The 23,048-nt window shown below is 43.8% G+C and overlaps 1 protein-coding gene across 2 annotated transcripts in view; it reads right to left on the bottom strand.

Moving 5' to 3' along the window:
* COG2 (component of oligomeric golgi complex 2) overlaps positions 1-23,048 on the bottom strand; it is a 49,931-nt gene that overhangs the window by 6,726 nt on the left and 20,157 nt on the right. For both annotated transcript variants that reach the window (XM_032430307.1, XM_032430308.1), the window contains exons 4-13: positions 22,520-22,600; positions 20,694-20,797; positions 17,917-18,025; positions 17,141-17,320; positions 15,375-15,499; positions 10,749-10,875; positions 8,514-8,653; positions 3,960-4,021; positions 2,129-2,280; positions 265-462 (exon numbers count right to left, since the gene is read on the bottom strand). In XM_032430307.1, the coding sequence (XP_032286198.1) occupies positions 265-462; positions 2,129-2,280; positions 3,960-4,021; positions 8,514-8,653; positions 10,749-10,875; positions 15,375-15,499; positions 17,141-17,320; positions 17,917-18,025; positions 20,694-20,797; positions 22,520-22,600 (1,278 nt within the window). The remainder of the gene's footprint in view (positions 1-264; positions 463-2,128; positions 2,281-3,959; positions 4,022-8,513; positions 8,654-10,748; positions 10,876-15,374; positions 15,500-17,140; positions 17,321-17,916; positions 18,026-20,693; positions 20,798-22,519; positions 22,601-23,048) is intronic.

Genomic DNA, 23,048 nt, shown 5'->3' with positions numbered 1-23,048 from the left:
AGCGCCACCGGAAAGGAGGCAGAGGCCCCAGGTTCACACAGTTCACGACACGACTGGTAAGCAAGGAGGAAGAGAGCCCACCTGTGGGGGGGGGGGACACTAGAGAGACACCTCGGAGGGCAGACGAACACGTTCTCTCGAGGCACCCTCGGGCCCCACGATTCTAAGCCCCACGAGGCCAAATGGCACCAGATCTTTGCACGCACTGCTTTCTGTGGCAACACTGAAGCGAGCACCTGGGATTCTTCCGGGACACAGGCCTACCTGCTCCTGAAGCTTGTCCAGGTCTGCGACCACATATACAAGTTGCGTACTGGAAATGGAGACCACAGGCTTTGTTTCCGAAGGGGCACTTCCTTGGTCTTCACCATTTCCTTGGGTAACTGAAGGGTCTTTGCTACCAGTTACCAAAGGCTTTTTAATATCCTTGGCACTTTCATTAGAGATGGGCCTGAGTAAAAGCTGAAAAACCATTTCAATGATTATTTTTCCACTAGCAATCTCTCTGAGCTTTTGTTTTTGTGGGTCAACAACTCACCTAAAGTGATAGCTATCTACAAAGTATTCACTACTACCAATGGAAGCACAACAAGGAGAAACGAGGTCAAGCTACAAACCCGCATGTATTTATCCTCCTTAAACCTGTGTCTAACTTCTGGTGATAAAAAGTAACTGGCAAAAATAAAATAGGTCCCTAAACTGAACGAAAATTAATTTCTGGAACATCACAATTAAAAAAAAATTCATTAACTCTATTAGGTAAATCATTTACCAAGTGTGCTTGGGAACTTTATCATTATAATTAGTAAGGATAAAAAAACCAAAATCTAAGCCTCATTATGCTTCAAATAATACAAATGAAAAGTGTTACTTGTATCATGTATTGTTACAAGGGAAAAACCAGAGAGAAGTACCCTGGCATCAAGAAAAAAATGGAATAATGAATGTTCAAGGCAAAATAATTTATTAGAGACATAAGAATTACTGGCTGGTAAGAATGCATCAGGCAGCCGACTCAGACCTAACTGAAGAATCTCACCAACCCCTCTGTGCTGCCAGAACCGACTGCACAGTGGTCTTCAGAAACAGCCTGATGGGCAGGGTGGTCTGCTAAGACCCTTCTGAGCAGAGGAAGGCAAAAGGGAAAAAGGAAACTAGCTTCCACTGAACTCCCAGGATCTGCCAGACATTTTTGTCAACAATTGGTTGGTCAACAAATATCTCTTTATTCCTCACAACCACATATAGAAGCTGTTTTCCCATTTTACAGATGAAGAATTTGGGACTCCTAGGGCTAATTTTCCCAAGGTCACAAAATATAAAAGTGGCAGAACCTCAGTTTGATTCTGACTAAAGCCTGTGCTCCTTCCATTAGAACACTCAGCAACACGACGACATGCTCATCTTCTACTCCAGCTAGGACTGTATTCCTTCCCATACATGAGGCTTCTTCGTGCTGTCCTTCTGAGAGCCAACACATGCCTACACCTCTTTTCATACTCATCACACACAATGAACCAGCTGCATGTCTGTCTGTCACCTGAGACTGTCCAGGAGGCAGGGCCTCTCTGAGACCGAGATGCTGGTGTGGGGCCTGCCTGCGTGCTCAGCACTGAGCTGTACGAACGCTTTATGCACAATACCTAATAAATCTTCATAGGCATGTAGATAGTCAATATATTCAACTACCTGACAAGGAAGAAAGTAGGATATTTTGAAATGAAAGAAAGGTTCATTAATTTTCCTACCTTTTAATCTCGACAATCGTATGATTTTTTTAAACTTCCAAATACGATTAAAATGCGTGTATTTTTATTTCTACGCCTTTTCATTAAAATGAGCATCTTTGTTTTAATTTGGAGGCACCTCAAAGATTCTGGCTTTGAGGAGGGAAAACGAGCTCGCTTTCCCACAAGACGAAGCGCTGAGTATGGGATCGTGAACAGCCGTAAAGGCAAAGGGAAAAGGAAACCACCACTGGCTACGAACTGGAGAAATGTGCCTACTGTCGTCCTCCAGGTTAACCTCTCATGACAACAGGGCCTTGTAAAATGTGAGCACGTTCAGCGCCGGGTGTCGGGCACTCCTGACAGCTCGGGTCGGGAGGAACGGCGCGGCCAGCCCTCACCTCACTGACGAACACGGAGTACCGAGCCAGGACCTGCAGCGTGAGCCTCCACAGACGAGGCACCAGCACCGGCAAGAACATCTCGTCTGACCAGCACCTCTGCAGGCTGCCCCACGTCCTGTGCGAAGCCAAGAGGCAAAACGAACTGCCGGCTGCAAGAGGACACAGACACGGAAAGAATCGCAGGCAACTCAGGGCTCAATTCGAGTATTTTCAACGTGTAATTCAGGAGTGAAGAAAGTGGCCATAATCCAGCCACACTACCACAGCTTCCGTGGCAACGCGTTTTCTAATTTTACACAATTCCCCCTCCCAGGTGTTTGATAATTATTAAACACAGACAGCATTCAGAAATCATCAGTTAATAGGTATTTTATACCACATCAATAAACGTAAGCAGGGAGTGGCGGTCACTTGCGAGGGTTTCGACTTTGGTTTTGAATTTGTCCTGTTTCATTTGTCTGCTCTTCTGTTCCACTACCTGAACACACTACTCATATACAGGAAGTCAATTACATATGACCATGTTTGGCAAAGACAGGTGAAGACCAACTCTGAGGCTAAAACCGCACAGTCCACGCTGACTTAGCCACCCAGAAACGAGCAGAAGTCTCCCGGGCAGCCTAGAGATCTGTGTGGCTACAGAACAGCCGTACAGTATGTGAGTGGCCACCGGGAATGACTACATGACATGAGATTAATGAGGCTGTTGAGGAAAGCTAGCATGTCTGGAACCCACCAACCACTGTCACCTGCTCACTATCCCAGGATGGAGGCCAAGGGCTCTGGAGGCCTGGGGCAGGAAGCCCAGCTGTGAATCATCCCCCAGGAGGGAAGGGCCATCCTGATGTTTTACCCCTGCCTGGGATGAAAGCAGATGGAAGCCAGTTTGCTATACAAAGAGCTGATCACCAGGGGCTAATCCCCCTGCCATGTTCTATTCAGAAACAAAAATAAGGTCTGTTTCCTATATTCTTAAAGCATTTTGTTGTTGTTGTTGTTTTGTTTTTTGTTTTTTTTTTTAAATTTTATTTTAGGGACGGCTGGGTGGCTCAGTCGGTTAAGAATCTGCCTTCAGCTCAGGTCATGATCCTGGGGTCCTGGGACTGAGTCCTAAATTGGGCTCCTTGCTCAGCAGGGAGCCTTCTTCTCCCTCTCCCTCTGCCTCTCCCCCTGCTTGTGCTCACTCTGTCCCTCTCTCTGACAAATAAATAAATAAAATATTTAAAAAAAATTTTTTTTAATTTTAATTCCAGTGTAGTTAACATACAGTGTTGTATTGGTTTCAGGCGTACAATAGTGATTCAACAACTCTGTACATTACTCAGTGCTCATCATGTAAGTGTCCTCTTAATCCTCATCACCTATTTCCCTCTTCCCCCCTCCCCTCTGTGACCATCAGTTTGTTGTCTATGGTTAAGAGTCTGTTTCTTGGTTTGTCTCTTTTGTTCCCTTTGCTCGCTTGTTTTGTTTCTTAAATTCCACATGAATGAAATCATATGGTGTCTGTCTTTCTCTGACTGACTTAATTCACTTAGCATAATACTCTCTAGGTCCATCCAGGTCCTTGCAAATGGCAAGATTTCCTTCTTTTTTACTGCTGCAACAACATCCCATTATTTCTACCACGTCTACAAAGAATGAAGCTCTATAAAAATCTGATTTCTTTTAGCCTCTTTAAAAAAAAAAGAGGTTGAGTTAGGTCTTTAAGGTCTAACCTACTATATGACAGGACAAGGTGCAAGTACCCTCAGAATGGGACGGTCTAGGTGACTGGCTGAGCTTCAGTCACTGAGTGACATCCTGCCATTGATCACTTTCAGGAAGTTACCTGGAGCGTCCTCCAGTACATCTGTAAGTGCTGCTTCTAAGGATCCTGCGATTTCTCTGAATCTGAGACAAAAACAAGAGCACAGGTTAGGGTTTATGCAGCTGCTAGATGCCCTTCCCTACCTGTTCTCCCTCCTTCCCGAGGACCAGGGACTTCCTCCACCGGCTTGTCCCTTAGTCTGACGCTCTTAGTGATGCCCAACCAGCCCTGGAATGCCTATTCTCCCAAACGTTTTTTTTTTAACTGAACAAGGAATACATTTCTCTTGATTCAGGCGCTATTATGGAGGGTTTCTCTGTTATTTGCAGCTGACTGGAATCACGACTAACCCCGTGTTTTTCAAACTAAACAAACTGCCCATTAAGCCGCCATCAAGAAGCCACGCCCGGCAAGTCCCACCTGCCTGGCCTCGTGCCGTCCCCTTGTGGCCACGAGACTGTGGGTATCTCCACTCCGTCTCCATTCGCGCTATCACAGCAGAATAAATGTCCCCAAACTAAGGAACAGGGAGGCTGTATTCTGTATCTTTGTTTGCAAGCTTGAGAAAAGCCACTGCGGGTAGCCAGTTAGCACGACAACGGCTGGCCGCTCGCGCTCTGCGGCGCCCGCCCTGCTTCCGGTCAGTTCTCCTGTGTCTCAGCTGGCCCGCCAGCCATCGCGACCTCCTGTCCCCGACTCCTGTTTTAATAACTGATGCGGGCACATGTTTAGGACTTTGTGACAGGAAAGTGTGTATTTTTTAAACTAGCTGCTCAGGGAGCATTCTGGTTCCTGGCAGTGTAACTCCCCCCGTCGTACCTTTCCCAGTATGCTCCTGTCACCTGCCAGTTCCCTACGGCAATCGACTCTGACACACGCTCAGGATTAATTCACCTAATTGAGCAGTTTGGTTTGTTTACAGTACGTGTGTGCTTTTTAAAAGCAGTTCAGAGACGGAGCTGAAGGAAACTGTCTGAAGGGTGAAAAGAACAGCACGTCAGACGGAGAGCCAGCAGCTGTGCCCTCCACGAACGTGCGACATGGCCCAGGGCCAAAGACCCCGAGGCCGCCCTGCACCACTGGAGCTGGCCGGTCCCTGCAGCTTCCTGGAGGCTAGCGGAAGGAACCCTCCCTCCCACTGCCCAGGGAAGCCTGCAGAAGGCTCATCTCCCCGAGCTGCCGATGAGGGGCACGGAGGGGGAAACGTGTGACAGGCAGAAAGGTGGGGCAAGAGAAGGGAGCCCAGGAGGCGAGCCCGAGAATGGCAGCTAAAGGGTGCGGTGTGACCCTGCGTCCAGTGAAGGGGGAAGAGGTGCTCTGCAGTGGGGAGAGCACACCGGCCCCAGGTCTCAGCCTCAGGCCCCTCAAATCACTTTTTCCAAAATCTATACAAAATACAGAGTAAGCTCTGACGGGGAAAAGGCCTGAGAGCTAACCCGGCACTGTGTACAGCTAGGAAAACCCAGAAGCCAGCTCCACAGTCCCGAGTAAGGAAATGGTTACATAATGTGTGGCACATTCATTCTAGAACGTGGTATGGAAAGAGGTCGGCTTGAAGCTACACAGCAATAAGAGCAAATATAATTTAGTAGTAAGGAAAGACAGAGGACACAAAATGATGTGTACATTTATGCTAACAACGAGAACGCACCAGAGAAGGTGTGAGAAGGTACCAGAACCAAACACAGCAGGACCCCTGGCATCTCGCTGCCTTCACACAGCCCTTTGCCTGTGCGACCAAGTGGGAAGACCCGTGAAAGTACAACTGCCCAGGCCACTTGACAGAGCTGTGCCTCCCCAGCCAGGAGCCCAGCACCAGCCCCTCGTGCAGCTTTGCTGGGCAGCTAACTTCCAGGATTGAAGGGACAGGTTACAGTTCTTTTTGCAAAACAGCAAAAAGTGAGAGGTCACTTTGGTGAAACTTGAGAAGCCGTGCTGTAGTTTGCACGTGGACATGTGATGCCATTCTGCTCTTACCAGAATATTTGTAACAAGGGCAAACCCCAAATAAAACGTTTCTAAATTCTTAAATTTGGGTTTGGGGAGGGTCTCTGGACATATTCCTCCATGCATGCTACAGGTCTGCAAGCATCCAAAAAGCTCTTATATAAAATCGATGCGGCAATGAGACACCCCCTCTGCTCAGCAGGATCAGAAACGTCGCAGGCCGCATCTCTACACATCTCTACTTTGTGTACACGCACACTTGAGGGTAAAGGGAAAGTGTGTCAATGCTGTAGAGACTCCACATCATTAAGGAGGAGATATACTATGTTCAGCCTGTACCAAATACAGTATATACCGTGAACGTTCTGGGAGTATGTAATGTTCTAGAAAGATTTCAATTAAAAAGGATCTACAACTTCGCCTCTGGCATTTAAGGGGCTAACACCAGTTTCTAGGTAGCCACTGGCTCATGACAATTTGACACGATTTGGGTCATATTTTCATTTATTTTCTTCCTATGAGAAACTAAGTCCTAAAGCTACTTTGCAATACACCTTTAAGAACGAGTGAAAGGCAGCCCCAGCAGGGTATAAGGAACAGTATGGGGGTACAAGTGTGCTCCCAGAAGGTGCTGGCTGGGAGTGCTACCTTTTTTCCTAAGATGATGGGGATGCAGGCCTATGGTCAGACCAGGAGCATAAACCTGTTCCCAAGAGTGGTGCAATATGAATATTTCTCCCTATAAACATGTCAAAGCATACCACCACACTGGCTTTTAGCTTCCTTTAAGTGACCCTGAAGGGAATCAGATAACAATACAACTCTGACCCTAGTCATGTTTGTGGAACTTTCTGTCATCCCTCAGAGTAAACAATTCGATACCTGGTAAAAATCAACAGAACAGTCCTACAAAGTATTACTTGAATTTATTTTTAAAATGGAAAAACAAACATACCGAATACAAGCTCCACACTTTGTAACTCAAACGTCATTTTTAAAAATTTCACAAATTTTAAGTAAGACAGTTTACAAAGAAAAGTTAACCAATCCCTTTGAATGCTTAATGTTAAAATCTGGTGAAGGTACAAAATCTTTCAGGGACTGGCTGACTTTCAACATAGTTTCAGCTCAGTTGCCAGCCCCGTGAGAAGCAACTGAAGGCAGGCTGTGCTGTTGCTGTGGGGCCCAGCCTGGCTCGGCCCCGAGCTTGGCTGAAACAGCCCCCGGATCTCCAGGAGGGCGGGTCCAGGAGGTGGGGTGACAGTGCCAGATCGACACGTGTGGGGTCACGGGATCTGGGGGAACGACTAGAAAGAGAGTTTGGAGGCAGTAGCCAGGACGATGTGATGTGATGTACTGGGCGTCTAAAGCAATCTAACTTAAAACACGGACTACAGAAGAAATGGTAAAACGCAGACATCTCTTCCCTACTGCAGTCTTATACTGTGACATAATGCTTCACTATTTTAAATTCTGCCCCTGAATCAAAAGGGCTTCTTGCCCTGGCTTGATCTTGATTATCCTGTAACTACTTCCAGTGTGGTCCATGAATACCTTAGATGAACAAATCCTTTATTTCCTACTCAGAGACAAGCTACGCAGTGATGTGACCTTGGCAAATTAAGCATAAAACACAGTGTAGATGAGAAAGGACATCTCCCTAACGTTCTGATAACTGTGATTTCATTATCAGAAGATGATTATATACATTCTCAATCACGGCAAGCGATTATAATCAAGGTACCGAATCCTTAATATATTTCCCTGTGATTTTCCCTCAGAACTCTAGGGAAAAGGACTGCATCATAATGAAAGCACTCAGCGATTTAAACAAAAAGCCTACGACTCTTTACAGACCATTCTATCTAAAACACTCTAGTTAATGTCATTCTGTGAAGGAACTTACCATGACCTCATTCAAGAAACTCTGCTAAAATGCCTGATCTCATCTATTTTTCTAGCAGAACATACGTTGCTAAGAGTTTATCCCAAATTTCCCCAAATAGTTTATAGAGGCCTTATTTACGTAAGTGCTATCATCATGACATCTGTTAGAAGCGTCACCATTTTCCAGAACAGAGAGAACAAATATCAAAGATTATAAAGAAAAGCCAAAATAATAACTAGGATTCTCATAAACTGATAGATGGAACCAGATATAAAGCATACTTAAAGCTGCGCTTCTCCCTACTCTCTCTGGGGGAAGGAACTGTCCAGAGAAGCCAACAACAGATGTGGGCCGGTCCGCTGTTTGACAGAGGCAGGTGGTGAGAACGGGAAAAGGTAAGGAGTGTGCTGCTCCAGAAACCCTCCTGTCTGCCTCTGTGTGATGGATGAGGACATACTAGTCGTGTGCGTGGAGCTGGGGGGGATGGAGTTGGGCCTGATGTCCACCTCAGTCCGAGGCTGGTGTTCTCAGCCCTCTAATTACGAAATTATTTTTCTGTCGTGCAAGCCAGAACTTTGGCAATCAAGACACTTCTTGCATGTTTCCATTTTAGATTCTGCTTCCCAAGGAGTGGTACAATGATCTCAAAGAAAGGGCTGTTAAGTGGAGCAACACCCTGAATTGGTATTCAAATTCCACTTCAGAAGACTGGAGGTGGGTGGAGGAAATAAATCACTGACCTTATTTGAAAATAAACAGGTAAATTCCACTTATTATTGAAGCTGTGATAGGCAGGATGTGCTCTTAATCTTCTCACACTGGCCTGTGATCCACATTGCCGTTCAAATGCTCTCACAAAATCCATACTTATGGTGTATTTCTAAAGTAAGAACAAACAGGTGGAATTTTCACTGTAAGCAAACTAACCAGGGAAGGGAACATACAGGGAAAGCTGTAATCAAGATAAAGAAGGTGAACACTTTGACTCCATTTCCAGAGCTGATAGGGACCTGAAGAGATCGTCCTTCCCAGGTCCTGACTTGAAGATCAGGTCATGCCCAAAGTGGTTCAGTGACCTGCTCAAGGTCTTACGTGACAAGCCCACCTGGAAACCCCGTGCTCTGTAAACGACAGCTCTCTCATAGTCTAGGGAATCCCTAACCTAGTCCCTTGGAACTGGGAGAGACTGTAGATTAAAGTGCTATCATTTTCACTGCTGCTCCAGAAGAAGGAGAAGTAGAACATTTTTAAAAGGAAAGAATCAAACCAGGTGAGCAGACGGAACTGCACGAAAGCTGACGGGGGGGCTCACACCACCATGAAGAGCAGCGTCTGAAACTTACTCAGCATTCCTCACCTGTGTGCTGTGCTTAAAACTGTACTATTTAATTTCACCCACAAAACTACCCTACCAGGTAACTACTGCTAGTATTTTAAGGATGACGTTTCCTCTTCTGCTTAGGCTCAGAGAGAACTTACCCAAAGACAAAGCTAATAGAGGACACAGAACTGTGGTCAGTGAGTAGAGCAAAACCGCAGATACTGTGAAATGCGCATTCCCTTGTGGGTAACTCTAGGCCCTGAGGGCCCAGGCTCTAAGGAGAACCTGTGTGGACCTTCCATATACTTCTTAATTAAGAGAGGCTCAATTCTGGCTCACCAAACCATTCACCTAAATATGCTGAAGTCTGTGCTTAGGCCAGAATTGTAGTGCACTCAATACTACACGTTTTTAATTTCTTTCAATTGGTCTGAGCAACACTTACGGAATCCCCTGAGTGTGGTCTAGGCGTGTGGAGTTGAGACAAAAGTATTATTCATCCTTTTGGGATAAAACGTATTCTACCTCTGCACATGATGGGATGCTAAATCCTTTAGCATACACTGATCACCTTCAGTTCTAAAATTCTAGGACTGTTCCATGTAAAATCTTGATCACAAATCCTGACACAAAAAACTTGTCACATTAATGGTTTTTTGTGTGTCCATGCTTTATTTTGCATTTTTTAGCAAAAGGCTGGACTCTGGATCTCTAGTCACAGACTTAAAGAATCAAATACAAAAATGTTTCTCTCTTCACAAGAAGCATGTCACAGCAATGTTGAAAGCTGAAAGCATTTTTTGAAAGAAACTGACAGATGCTATGCTTGCTCGAAATAAACCCACCAACATTAAGTACTGGTTTAGAATTCTAAAATCAAAGTGCTATGAGAAAATGTCATTTCTGAGCTGAAACATCTCCTGAGCCTAATGTGATCAGTACAATTCTCTCGAGTACAGCAAAACGTAAAGGGTCTTAAATGGTTCATGCCTAAGACCGCTATTTCAGTCTGCTTACAGTACCTATTTTTAAAAGCCCTATTTTTTAAAATCATAAAAATCACTGTCGCACAATTTACTGAAAGTAACACCAAGTGATCACATTGTTCAGCATACTGTTAACATCATACAATGAGTCAAGAGAAGAGGTAAGTGGTATTTCTGGAATAATAAAGCTCCAAATTTGTTGTCTTACCTGTTTTTGAAGTCCACCAGGCCCCAGGTTCACCACACTTACTGTCTGCCTCTCTACACTTTAAAAATTAATAAGGATTTTGCAATCCAATCAATACCTTTTGTTTTCCTTAAAAATTATATAGTACAGATCTGCAAACCTAACTTTTCATGGAAAACAACTGCAAGGAGACTGGTTTTTAATGGTCTTTAGGATCTTTTTTTTAAAGTGAGAAAATAACATGTATCTAGTCACAACGGTGTTTAGACTGGATTTTACTACACATTCTCAAATTAAAATATTTATTCCCAAAAGTATCAGAGACTATTACTTGGAGGAAGTAATTTTTAAGTAAATGCTCACTCACGAACTCAAATTTTTATTTTTTAAAAAACCACAGAACCAAGACTGCAGAAAACATGATTAGTCTCAAGCCTCTGGTTAATATCTTCAAGAATCAAGATGATGGAGGAAAAGGTACCTCGTGAAATGCATCAGGATTCCCAGGATTAAAAAGAGAAGGCAATTTTTCTTCTAATCCTCGTACTATCTCTGGCCAGACAGAGTTCACCAAAAAATCATATCCAGGAACGGTATTGCCTTTTTCACTGTAGGACAAGAGCAAAATCTCAGTCAGATACACTATGCTCTTCGATTTACAAAGGGCGAAATTCTATTGTGGTGTTTTTACTAAAAGTTCCTCAGCCTAAAACTTATTTCGACCTTTACAAAAAACTCTGTCAATTAGCTGGTTTATAGCCCCACACTTCTATTTTACTCCTTGATCCCAGTCTCACCTTGACGCCAGTATGTCCTCTGTATCCTAACTCTTCTATTTATCATCCAGGAGAACAAGCTGGTGTCAAATTGCTTTGGCACGATTCCTCCCCTAATTAGGCCACCATATTTACACTCTATCTTGGAAAAGAAGTAGTCTAATAACACAAGAAAAGCAATCTTTGTGTTCAATCTTAATACTGCTAAGCCCTAAAGTGTTGTAAATTATGCAATTTACCAATCACTAACAGCTTTGTGAAGATGAAGCTATCTCCAAGATCACCTTCAGTTCTAAAATTCTAGGACTGTTCCACGTAAAATCTTGATCACAAATCCTGATACAAAAAACTTGTCACATTAATGTTTTTTTGTGTGTCCATGCTTTATTTTGCATTTTTTAGCAAAAGGCTGGACTCTGGATTTCAGTCACAGGCTTCGATGAGAAGCAATGCTGAGATAAAGCATCCACTTGGGAGCCAGAGTGCCTGGGTTCAAATCGTGGGCCCTTTGACCTCTATGTTTTGTTGTCTTCGTCTTTAGATGGACATGATAGGATACGGATCATAGGATCATCATATGGGTTAGTATCTATAAAGCATTTAGGCTGGGGCCTAGCATACAGTAAGTGCTATGTTAGTAATGCTTGCATACATAAGTAAATAAGGCAGATTCCTTAAGTTTCTACTGAACTTAAAGACACATAAATATCTTCGAAGCAAATACCACCTCGATGACTACCCACACTGATTGTTGTATATTGCTTAATATGCTCTATTTTAAGACAATTTTCTTTAACAATGGTCAGCAATTCAGTGTATGTTCTTATTTTAGAAAAACTGGGAGTTCTGTGGCTAAGTTGTGATAGCAAGTTGGGATTTACTATGCTGGTATTAAAAATAAACAGAAAAATGCTTTCATAATTTTCCTGCTTAGCAAAAATTATCAGGAAAGATAAGTTATCAAGGAAGCTATACTTCACTTCCAGAAAGGGATATCAAATAATCTTACTATAGTTCAGTATTGATAAGAAATCACCGGTGGGTTGGAGGACGGCTGGGGAGGGCAAAGAAGATGCCTACTTCCCACATACCCAATGCCACACTTCACGGTAGTATATATACTTTCCCTCATACTAAGAACTAGCTCTATTAAGGTATCTAGAGAAGGAAAGAATAACATTAAGGATTTTAAAACTACAGATGCACACAGTATAAGCAATATTAAATGACAAGATCTCCTCATCCCCCAAGTTAAATATCACTTAAAGCCCCAAAGAGAAAATTTACATCCTCAAGATTAACAGCTGAAACAGATGGCAAATATGAAAAGTGAATCCTTATTCTTCGGAAGATAAATTCTGCATGCTGCTGGTGCCAGATTATAAAGGGCACATACAGATGCGACACGGGGAAAAAGAAAAGAATGGACAAGGGAAGCACCGAGCCGAGCGTGTGGAAACCTGAAGGCAGGAGCTAAAGCAAGGGGTGATCGGGGGAGGCATAATCAGGGTGCTTAAGGCAAATGACGACCTACCAAGGCACAATTTAGATTTCTCAATGGGGCGCCTGGGTGGCTCCGTCAATTAAGCATCTGACTTTGGCTCAAGTCATGATATCGGGGTCCTGGGATCAAGCCCTGCATTGGGTTCCCTGCTCAGCGGGGAGTCTGCTTCTCTCTCTCCCTCTCCCTCCGCTCATGTTCTCGTTCTCTCTCTCTCTCTCCCCTCCCTCTCACATAAATAAATAAAATCTTTAAATAAAAAAAAAATAGATTCCCCAAATTTCTGAGGCTTCTACGTGAATTCTGCCACACTGAAAACTGTGGAAGAACTTGCAAAGCTTTGAAACTTGACATTTCAGGACCAAGACTAGCCCTGTCAAATCTAATGACTGGTTGTTTCCTAACTGTGGCTTCTTTAATTTTATATCATGACTTTTTTTTTTAAGATTTTATTTGAGAGCAAGAGAGCACAAGCCAGGGGTTGGGGCAGAGGGCAGAGGGAGCAGCAGACTCCCCGCTGAGCATGGAGCCCGACACAGGGCTTGATCCCAGGACCCTGAGATCCCGACCTGAGCAGAAGGCCGATGCTCCACCAACAACCACCCAGGTGTCCCTACATCATGACTTCTAAATTCTTATGTGAAATCCAAATCCACAAAATCTTCATGATTACTAAATGCAAGTGGCAAAACCAGGCTTTCTCTAAAATCATGTAGTAGAAATAGGGTACTTCAATGGTCAGGTGGCATATTTATTACCTCAGATTTTTCTTTTCAAAGAACAAAAATTCAAGACCAAATATATTGCTTGCTTACTTCATAAAGATTAGGGACCTCATGAGCCTTTCTAATGCTGAAAACAGATTAGTTCTTCCACTTTGCAGACACTGGGTAGTTGCTCTCTTGAAGATGCTGCGCCAGGTGTGGGCAGTGCAGGAGGGGAGCACAAGCTAAGCCTATGGACATCAGTCCTCAACAGAGGTAAAAGCCAATGTGCCCTAGAATCCAGAGGATGTGCTTAATGCTGCACACCAGGATAAAAGGATGGTGTCTTGAAAGAAGTGGTATCTCAGGCACGCCTGGGTGGCTCAGTAGGTTAAGCTTCTGCCTTCGGCTCAGGTCGTGATCCCGGGGTCCTGGGATTGAGCCCCATATTGGGCTCCCTGCTCAGTGAGGACCCTGCTTTTCCCTCTGCCCCTCCCTCTGCCTATGTTTTCGCTCTAATAAATAAATAAATAATCTAAAAAAGAAAAAAAGGAGTGGTATCTGAGCTGGAGCTTCATGTGGAGTGACAGGTCAACAGAAAGACAAAGGGAATGGGAAGGGCAGGAGACAATGAGGGAAAACACAGAAGCACACAATACAGATGTTCCTCGACTTACGACAGTTAGCTCCCAATAAATCCATTGTTTTTTGGTTTTTTTTTTTAAAGATTTTATTTTATTTATTTATTTGAGAGAGAGAGAGCACAAGAGGGGGTAGGGTCAGAGGGAGAAGCAGACTCCACACCGAGCAGGGAGCCCAATGCGGGACTCGATCCCGGGACTCCGGGACCATGACCCAAGCCGAACACAGTCGCCTAACCAACTGAGCCACCCAGGCGCACCCAATAAACCCACTGTTAAGTTGGAAATCTCATAAGCTGAAAATGCATTTAATACACCGAACCTACCGAACATCAGCGCTCAGCCCAGCCTACCTTAAATGTGCTCAGAACACTTACAGTATTGTACAGTTGGGCAAAATCATCTAACACAAAACCTATTTCACAATAAAGTATCTGATATCTCATGTAATTTACTGAACACTGCACTGAAAGCAAGAAACAGGATGGTTTAAGTGTGTTGGTTGCTGATCCTCGTGACTGCGTGGCTGCCTGGGAGCTGCGCTCGCCGCCCCTGCCCAGCATCATGAGAGAGGATCCTACTGCAGATCACTAGCCCGGGAAAAGATCCACAGTCAAAATTTGAAGTACAGTTTTTACTGAATGCATATCACTTTTACACCATTGTAAAATGTCAAAAAACCTAAGTGGAACCAATGTGAAGGCAGGGATCTTCTGTACAAGGTGTGTTAGGGAAGATCAAGTGCTACTGTCTGGCCGGGAACCATAGTGGTGTGGGGGAAAGTTTCACAGTAGAAAGTTTTACAGTGGAGAACCACCAAGGACCAGAGCATCAAGGGCCTCACAGGCTGCGCAAGGAAGACTGGATGTTCCTCTATGAGCGATGAGAAGCCACGAAAGACTTAGGAAGCCAGCTGAGTTCTGGGCAGATGGGATAGCCAAGGGTTGCAATGAAGAAGGACAGGTGGAGCCGGGGAGACCAGGTGGGGAGAGCCTGCTATCCTGGACAAAAGACGACGACAAAGGTCTGGACTGGTGATGGTTGAAGGTAATGGGGTATTCAGGAAACAGAACTGGAAAGCCATGGAAATGAAGTAAGAGAGGGAGGGAAAACCGAACATGACTTTAATCACAATCAGTATAAAACTTGTTGAATTAAACTGAATTGGTATTTCTAGACAGATGATGACATCAGAATAATGGAAGGAAACGAATCTTGATTTCGAACCTGATGAAGGAGAAAGTGTAGAGAAGGGAAAAGTAGAGGCTCTGGAGTCCGAGAAATGTAACCTTCAAGATTCATCCCACTGTTAGTTTCCTTCCCTGTAAACCCAGGCTAGCGATACCCGCCTCACGGCACTGGTAACAAACAGGAAAGTGCCCACGTTCCCAGTTCAGACAAGACAGCCAATGATCAGCAGCCCACTAGGAGCTAACGGGCGGTTACTAAATGGAGCTGAGGTGCAAGCACAGCAGTTTCCATCACCTTGAGATGGTTCCTCCTGTGACTTCTCGAAGAAGGCGGCAGTGGTGAGGAACAAACTCCAGGAGCTTATCATACATGATCTGAAGGCCGTTCGGATGAGACTCGACAATCTGCTCTACGATCACCTATTGGAAGGAAGAGCATTTTTTTTAAAGCACCTAAAAGAGAAGTATGAACTGCACACTACAGAGAAAAGAATAAAGAAAACCTTACAAATACGCGTCCTCATTCCTCCTCCCCACCTGACACGCTTTCTATACAGGGGGTAACAGCTGCACTAAAATCTAGGTCCTGGGAGCAGGGGACACAGTTCTGACCCTGGGGGACACAAAGGCTGGGTGACAGAGACTGGCCTGAAGCTGAAATACCACACACAATCTGCTTCCCTTCTGAGCTTGAAAGCAAAACACTGTGTCCCCAGACAACAGCTCTGTATCGTCTTCACCTTGACCATCTCCAGATTAGGGAAAGGGTTGAGACAGAGAGTGATGGAAGAAAACACATTTTATTTTGCTTTAGTGTTTTATTTTTTGTGGTAAGGTTGAGTTCCAGGAGGTGAATGACAAGCATACAAACTTAAAATACAAACGTGGCCATGGTTCATTTAACATGCCACTGAAACTTAAAGTACTTCCCTAATTTAGCACATTCGATTGAGTTCAATGAAAAAGGCGTAAGTTAGTAACTAAAATATTTTCACTTAGTGATAAAGAATAACATAATCTTTTTCACCCCCTAGAGATGGCTATGAAATATAATAGGATACACACAAAGAATTGACAGATCATTTATTTTTAGTAATCCTAATGAAGCTGAGAGGATTACTGAAATTAATCCTTCAATTTCACTTTCATCAATGGGATTCACTGTCCCGTTTTAAAACTGGAAGCCTTTCATCCTGAAGTCATGGTGGGTAGCTTTGTACTCACTGGACAGAAAGAACACTCCCACTGGCAGGTGACTGGAAGAAAGTCCTCAAACACTGAGGACTGGCTTCATGACTTCTATCAGCTTGAACCAGATGAAACTGACACTCTCTAAGTCGGAAATTGTGGAGTGCTGGCAACTCCATACGGAGCAACCTATACTCTGGCTGCTCAGGGGCAGGATATCCTTACTCCCTGTATTTACCTATATCCTCGTAGGTCAAGGACAATGGGTAACCAAGTTCCGTGTTTAAGGTACTACCCTGCTAACTTGCCCATAAAAGCCCTTCATCTTTGAATATTCCCTCCCTCCCACCCTCCTGGCCTGGCAAACTCCTCCACAGTTTTCAAGACTTAGGCCAAATCTATTCTGTGAAGACATCTCCCCTCACAGACTTTCCATGCTCACAGGGATGTCTTCCAGGTCTTCCAGCAGGCACGTGTGCCGCAGTGGGGTCATCTGCCTAACTGTTCTATTCGACCCCAGCAGTGCAAACATGCTTTTCAGCAATTTCATTGACATATAATTTACAGAACTTAAAACTGACCTGAAAATGTTCTGATCCATACCTTCTTCCTAGGCAAGACCCCCATCCCTAAGAAATTAAGACGATCCCCGAGCTCTGGCATCACTAGAAGATACCAGAGCGCATGCCTGATTCCTGCCATGCTGACGATAACCAACAGGGACCAACCCTTTCTTCCAACCGGAAGTGCAGTACCCAGGAGAATCTTCACAGACAGATCCCTGATCTATCTCTCTCACACCCAGGGAAGAATGGAAGTCAGAACAGACGATCTGTGAGTGTCTGCTGCATGAAGAACATGAGGTGCACACACCTCATCCATGTATGGTTTCACCAGTACTTGACCAACTAATGCCTCTGCGTCCCGCGTCTTGTCAATCGTGGCGTAGGTCCGTAAGCAGTGCCGTATTATATCAACATTGGAAGTCTGAAGACCTTCTAACAGCAGGCCTTCCAGGCTCTGCTGTAACATGGCCGTAATGCCAGCTATACGCTGCAAGAACAAAGAGACAAGTCAAGAAAGCTCCAGGGAGAACAGTTTCTAAAAATTCAAATATATATATATATGATATATATATATATATATAAAGCGAACCTCTTATTCTACCAGAATATATGTAAGATTAAAATAGTAACATTTCCTGGAGAGTAGCAACGAATCTCTTCTCCCCACGATTTCTTTGTAAGTAAATCTTTGCTTCATCAAAGGAACGTTTAGACAGAATTACCGAAGGACAAAAAGTTATTTTCCTCTTAAGCCACAGAGTAATTCGGACAAGGGTGCATTTAAACCCAGTCAAGGGCTTTGGATAAATGAACTCTGACTACATCATATAATGTGTCAAATTCCATGGAATTCACAATTAATTTTACTCGTATAGTTTGGAGAATAAGCTTGTGTCTTTACACAAAATCTACATAGCGTGACACGTTGGAAGCAGGGTCCCAAGCAACAGAAACTGAAAGAAAAAATTCAAAGCTAGCTTCAAAATCCTGTAGAGCAGCAATTATCAGGGGCGATGCTGGGTTAAACCAAAATCATCCAGGAAATTCGCAAACAGCAAACTGAAAATCTAAATCAACACTTACCGGTCTTACTTTGTCCAGAAGAGGCATGCCTTTGCTCTGAACAGCATGAAACTGTAGCTGGTTAAATTCTGTGGCAATTCTCTCCAAAATCTGTCCAGTCCAAAGTGGGCTAGTAGAGACAATTGTAGAAATGTAGTTCCCGAAGTTGTTTAATTTCTGAGAGACCACATCACCCGGTTAGCAACGGTGAGACTTTAGCGCCCCCTGTGCTGTAACTTTCTTCACAGTGTTTTTCCAGGGCCCCCCTTACGGAGCTAACGCACCTGCACCCGCGTGCCATCAATTTTCAGGACAAGCTATATGTGCAGCAGGTTCCAGGTGCGGGGGGGGAGGGGTCGTTCCGTAGAAGCATGGACGCTGCCCGACCCCGGCCACAGGAGCTGTTCTAGGTCAGTGTGGGTCCAACTGTGTGTTTCCACCACGTTCCTCAGGCTCTCCAATTCGTGACCTTCTTCATCTCTAGCCCCCTTCTCTCTCTCTCTGGCCCTATCCTATCATTCATACATGAATCCTCTTCTTCTCCGCCTGCCTCATTCTCCCTCCCTCTAAAACACCTCTAATTCTTCTGAAGTACCAACCACTGTTTTCTCCTCAATCAAATAAAACTGGCCCTCTAGCAGCAATAAATGAAATACCTCAGAATAGCTGACTTTAATTTTACATTTACCGAACAGTGGAAAGAGCAAGCTCTATGCTCTGGGTGCTAGTGAGAAAACACTCATTGTGAATCTGCCACCAAGTGTAATGAATGCACTTCCCTCCCGCCCCACAAACACATTATTATAAAGTGTCAACACTGCTCAAAAGGAAGCTAAAGAGGGCACATACTGCATGGAGCACTGGGTGTTATATGCAAACAATGAATCATGGAACACTACATCAAAAACTAATGATGTAATGTATGGTGATTAACATAACATAATAAAATTAAAAAAAAAGGAAGCTGAATAGTGAAAGAAAAAAAAAAACTATAAAGCCTCCAAAGCACCTCTGGGCTTTTCTGAGGCACCCTACATCTGATGATGAGCAGTGAGGTAGTAAGGGGAAGACCTGCATCATAAGGAAACACAGAATGTATGGAGCCCAGCGGCGGTGCACCCAGTCCTGAAGCATCCGAACTAGTGTGTAGGGAAAGCAAGCGCCTGGCACAACTGAGCCCGAAGCCTAATCCCTAACTCTACTGACTAACCTCGTGTGCATTTCATATTGATCCTTATCTCAATGTTTCTTGGCCTGGCAAGCATGATGTATTTACTACGCACCGAGGCCACTCCGGCTTTTCCTTACTCTAGGGCTCAGAGCTGCTCTTCTCAAGAAAAAAAATCCTCAAAGGTAATTCTGAGCAAGAGCCAGCAGAACGTCTATCAAAGACAGCACTGCAAGGGGACACGGTTATGGGAACAGAGATCACTGAGGTGTTTCTACCAGAGGAGCCCAGCAGGAATGGCAAACATGGGAACAACACTGGAAGGCAGGCTTCCCAGGGGCCGAACGAGGACATGGCTGGAGGGGTCGTGAGCACTGCCGAGGGCCGTAGCAAAGCGGGGCAGCTGGAGACACACAGGGCCCCCCGGACTGCTCAGAACAGACGCTCACCGAGTCTCTGCCAAGTGTGCGGGGCCAGGGGCAGAAGCACGAGTGCAACGGGCTGAAGACACAAACACGGCAGGGACTGACCACTTAGTTACACGCCTTGATATGAAAGGAGGCAGAGACCTCGGACCCGAGAATCGCTTCCTTTGGGATGTCTCCGTTCTTAATCTACATCATCAGAGGTGTGGAGCCTATGGTCTCTAAAGTCCCTTCCAAATCAAAAACCTTAATTCCTAAAATTAAGAAATGCAACATGCCTTTAAAGGATGACCAAGCCTTTGAACTATGGGCCCATTCAATTTGGATTTGGTTGGTTGGTTTTGCAGCAGTTTATCCAATATTACTCATGGAAAAATATTACAGCTATCAATGTGATTTTAAGAAAAGCCCGTTAGACCGAAATTTGACCCGCATGAGGGCCTGTGTATGCCAGGTACGGCTGAGTGTATCTCAGTGGTCGAGACAAGCCTGCAGGTGGAGTGACTGTTAGCTTTACATTATAGAGGACACAGGGCACCAGGCGACCTTGACTCACGTGGCCCAGCTGCTACATGCAGGACAAGCCTGTGTTCTCCCCACTGCACCATACTGCATCCCACTGGCCTTAACACGATCTAATAACTCATTTTCTGAGTCACTCATCTACCTGGCTGATCGGAAATTCACACCAGGAAGGGAATAAGACAGTCACAGTATAACAAAGAGAGCCATCATCTTTGTCTCATTTCATACGCTTTTTCTTTCCTGTTTATAAATTTCAACTAAACGTGTCGTATACTGTTTCATAATGATATAATGTTGATAATGTTGTAATACTCTGGGCATGTCTACAAAAAAAAATCTAAGAAAGATGAATGGGACACCTTGAAGATCAACAGGATTTTGCTAGTCCTCAGGGAAGGTGATTCCAAATATAAAAATTTTCCACTGGAAGCACACTGCCTCTGACCCCCTGAAAGGTGACGTGTTGGGAACTGTGGCCTATAACCAAAGGGTTTATAGGGACATATTATAAACTTTACCATTTTATGCACTCCACTCTCCTGGAGCTACATTCAAAAACACTAAGGCACAGACCTGGATTTTCTTCTTGTTCAGAAATGAATTCTAACTAAAAAAAAACCCCAAATTAGACTGGATGTCAAGTATTAATTTTTGTGCTACTTAGTAAAAAAAATGCTTACCTGCTTGCTTCTAGTGCAGAGGTTTCTTTAGAACTTTGAGAATTTAAGATTTTTTCAATTTTTTCAACTGATCGAATAACTTGTATAAGCCTCAACACACACATCTATAAAAATAAAAATTAAGCAAACAAAAAAAGTTACCATCTTTAACCTTAATCATCTTTATTTCCCATGCTAAATGCAGGAAAATATAAAACTAAAAGTCAACTCTGAATATATAGAGCATCCTACATTTTGGATATTTCTACAAAACACGGAATTCTCAAGAATGCAAATCTTAATTCTGGCTTTCTAGAACAGCCTATTTCAATATTCTATTGCAAGTTTATAGAAAAAAAAAAAAACCCTAGACTTTTGCTTTCTCATATTCTGTACTCTTATTTCTTCTTTTTCCCATCCTGAATCTCTCTATGAGCACTCCATTTCTTTTCTATTTTTTTTTATTTGAGAGACAGAGTGTGTGTGCACGTGCGGGGCGAGGGGCAGACGGAGAGAGAGAATCTCAAGCAGACATCCTGCTGGGCACAGAGCCCAGTGTGGGGCTCGATCTCACGACCCTGAGATCACGACCTGAGCCGAAATCAAGAGTTGGACATTTAACCAACTGAGCCACCCAGGCACCCCTCCATTTATTTTCATATAGCCCTTTATTCATGTTTTAATTTTAGCTTCTGATCATATTTACCCTCTCAGTTTACATGTGCATATACCTATATGCAAGTGTCAATTCATTAAAGACCTTTTACACTACAAATATTACCAAAGAGGTTGAGGGACATTATGAAAACTCTCATCCTTAAAAGAACAAAAAAATACGAAGTCATCCATTCAACAAATAGGTACTGAACACCCCCTGGGAGCTGGACATTCTTCCTGACAGTGGGGACATTAAGTGAATAAAACAAGAAAAATGCCCTGCTCTCATGAAGCTTATCATTTTGTCTGGAAAAGCACTACATGAGTTCTTTGGACAAAAGCTGAGAGGAGTCTAAAGGAGAATTAAACAGAAGGTCTCTCAAATAGGCTTCTCCCCCTTGAGATTTTAACAAATATGCTAATAAATACACATAGAAAACACTGTATAGAGCAGCAGTCTAGAGTTAGAAGTCTGGGATCCCAATGCCCACTGTGCCCTTACATCATTATGATCATGAATAAAATCGGGGACACGTTAAATAGGCGATGGTCACTAAGGAGCACGCTCCTGGGGGTGAGCACCATGGATGTACGGAGCTGTGCCTGTCTTGCACACCTGAAACTAACACAGCACAAACTAACACACCTGAAACTAACACAACTAAGGAATTAGAAAAAATAAAAGAAAAGTTAACACCCGAACATAAAGAAAACAAAATCAGAAAATAAAATGAAAACCCAGGACCACTGAACAATAAAGGCAATGCATGCAGAGGTATATGTAAAGGAGGGAAACAAAAAAAGAAACAAACATGGCAGAATGAGAGAGCAACATACTGCTTTTTCTAAAACAACAAACCTGCAGAATACTGAGTTTACTTTAGAAAGCCCACTTCTATCCTACTCTCTAAAACAGGCATATTTTCTTTACAGGGGCGCTGAAAATTTATATGGTGGTTAAATTGTCAAATGCTTCACCGACAACAGTTATTACTGTTTCTTGTTCTGGAAAAAGTGAGTGATCTTGAGACCACGTGGGTAACTCTAAAATTCTTATTATTTCAAGTAGATAATGTGACATTATAACGCGTACAACGCACATGCACAAGAGCTTTGAAAAAAAGTTGAATAGTGTTGACAAGTATGAGGAGACGAGAGGCATGCAGCGTAAGAAATCTAATGGAGGATACCTTTTTCTTCCTTATGTCCTCTTGTTTACACATTCGTTCATCTACTGCCCGAATTCCTTCACTGACAGATGACCTGAGACTCTTTAAAAGAACAATAAAGCAAATGAATTGTAGAAATTGTTTTGTCACATTATCAAGTTTATAAATCTCATTCAATTCCACAGAACTTAATACCTGCACACCAGTACTATGCAGATATTGACAAAAATACGAAATACCAGACAATCGCTATTGAGGGTACTCATGATTTGGGGGCAAAATGACACAAAGTCAGGGTCGCACGGGCAGAAAAACAATAATACATATAGAGTGAAAGTCATGGAGGGGTCAGGGTGGAGAATGGATAATCTGAAGCAAGGTACAGGAGAGTCTCGAAATGGGATGGGGCTCAAAGCGGACTCTGAAAGCCTGTTTGCTGCCGAGGTCAGGAAGGGAAGTTGAGAAGATGTAAGTGCATACGCAATTCAGGGTCAGGGTCGGACGGGCACACAGCCATGTGCACTGCAGGCTTCCTTCTGGAGAGAAGTAC

Source organism: Phoca vitulina, unplaced genomic scaffold (genome assembly GCF_004348235.1).
Source record: "Phoca vitulina isolate PV1807 unplaced genomic scaffold, GSC_HSeal_1.0 scaffold43, whole genome shotgun sequence".
Classification (NCBI taxonomy): Eukaryota; Metazoa; Chordata; class Mammalia; order Carnivora; family Phocidae; genus Phoca; species Phoca vitulina.
This window is presented reverse-complemented; position numbering and strand designations above follow the sequence as displayed.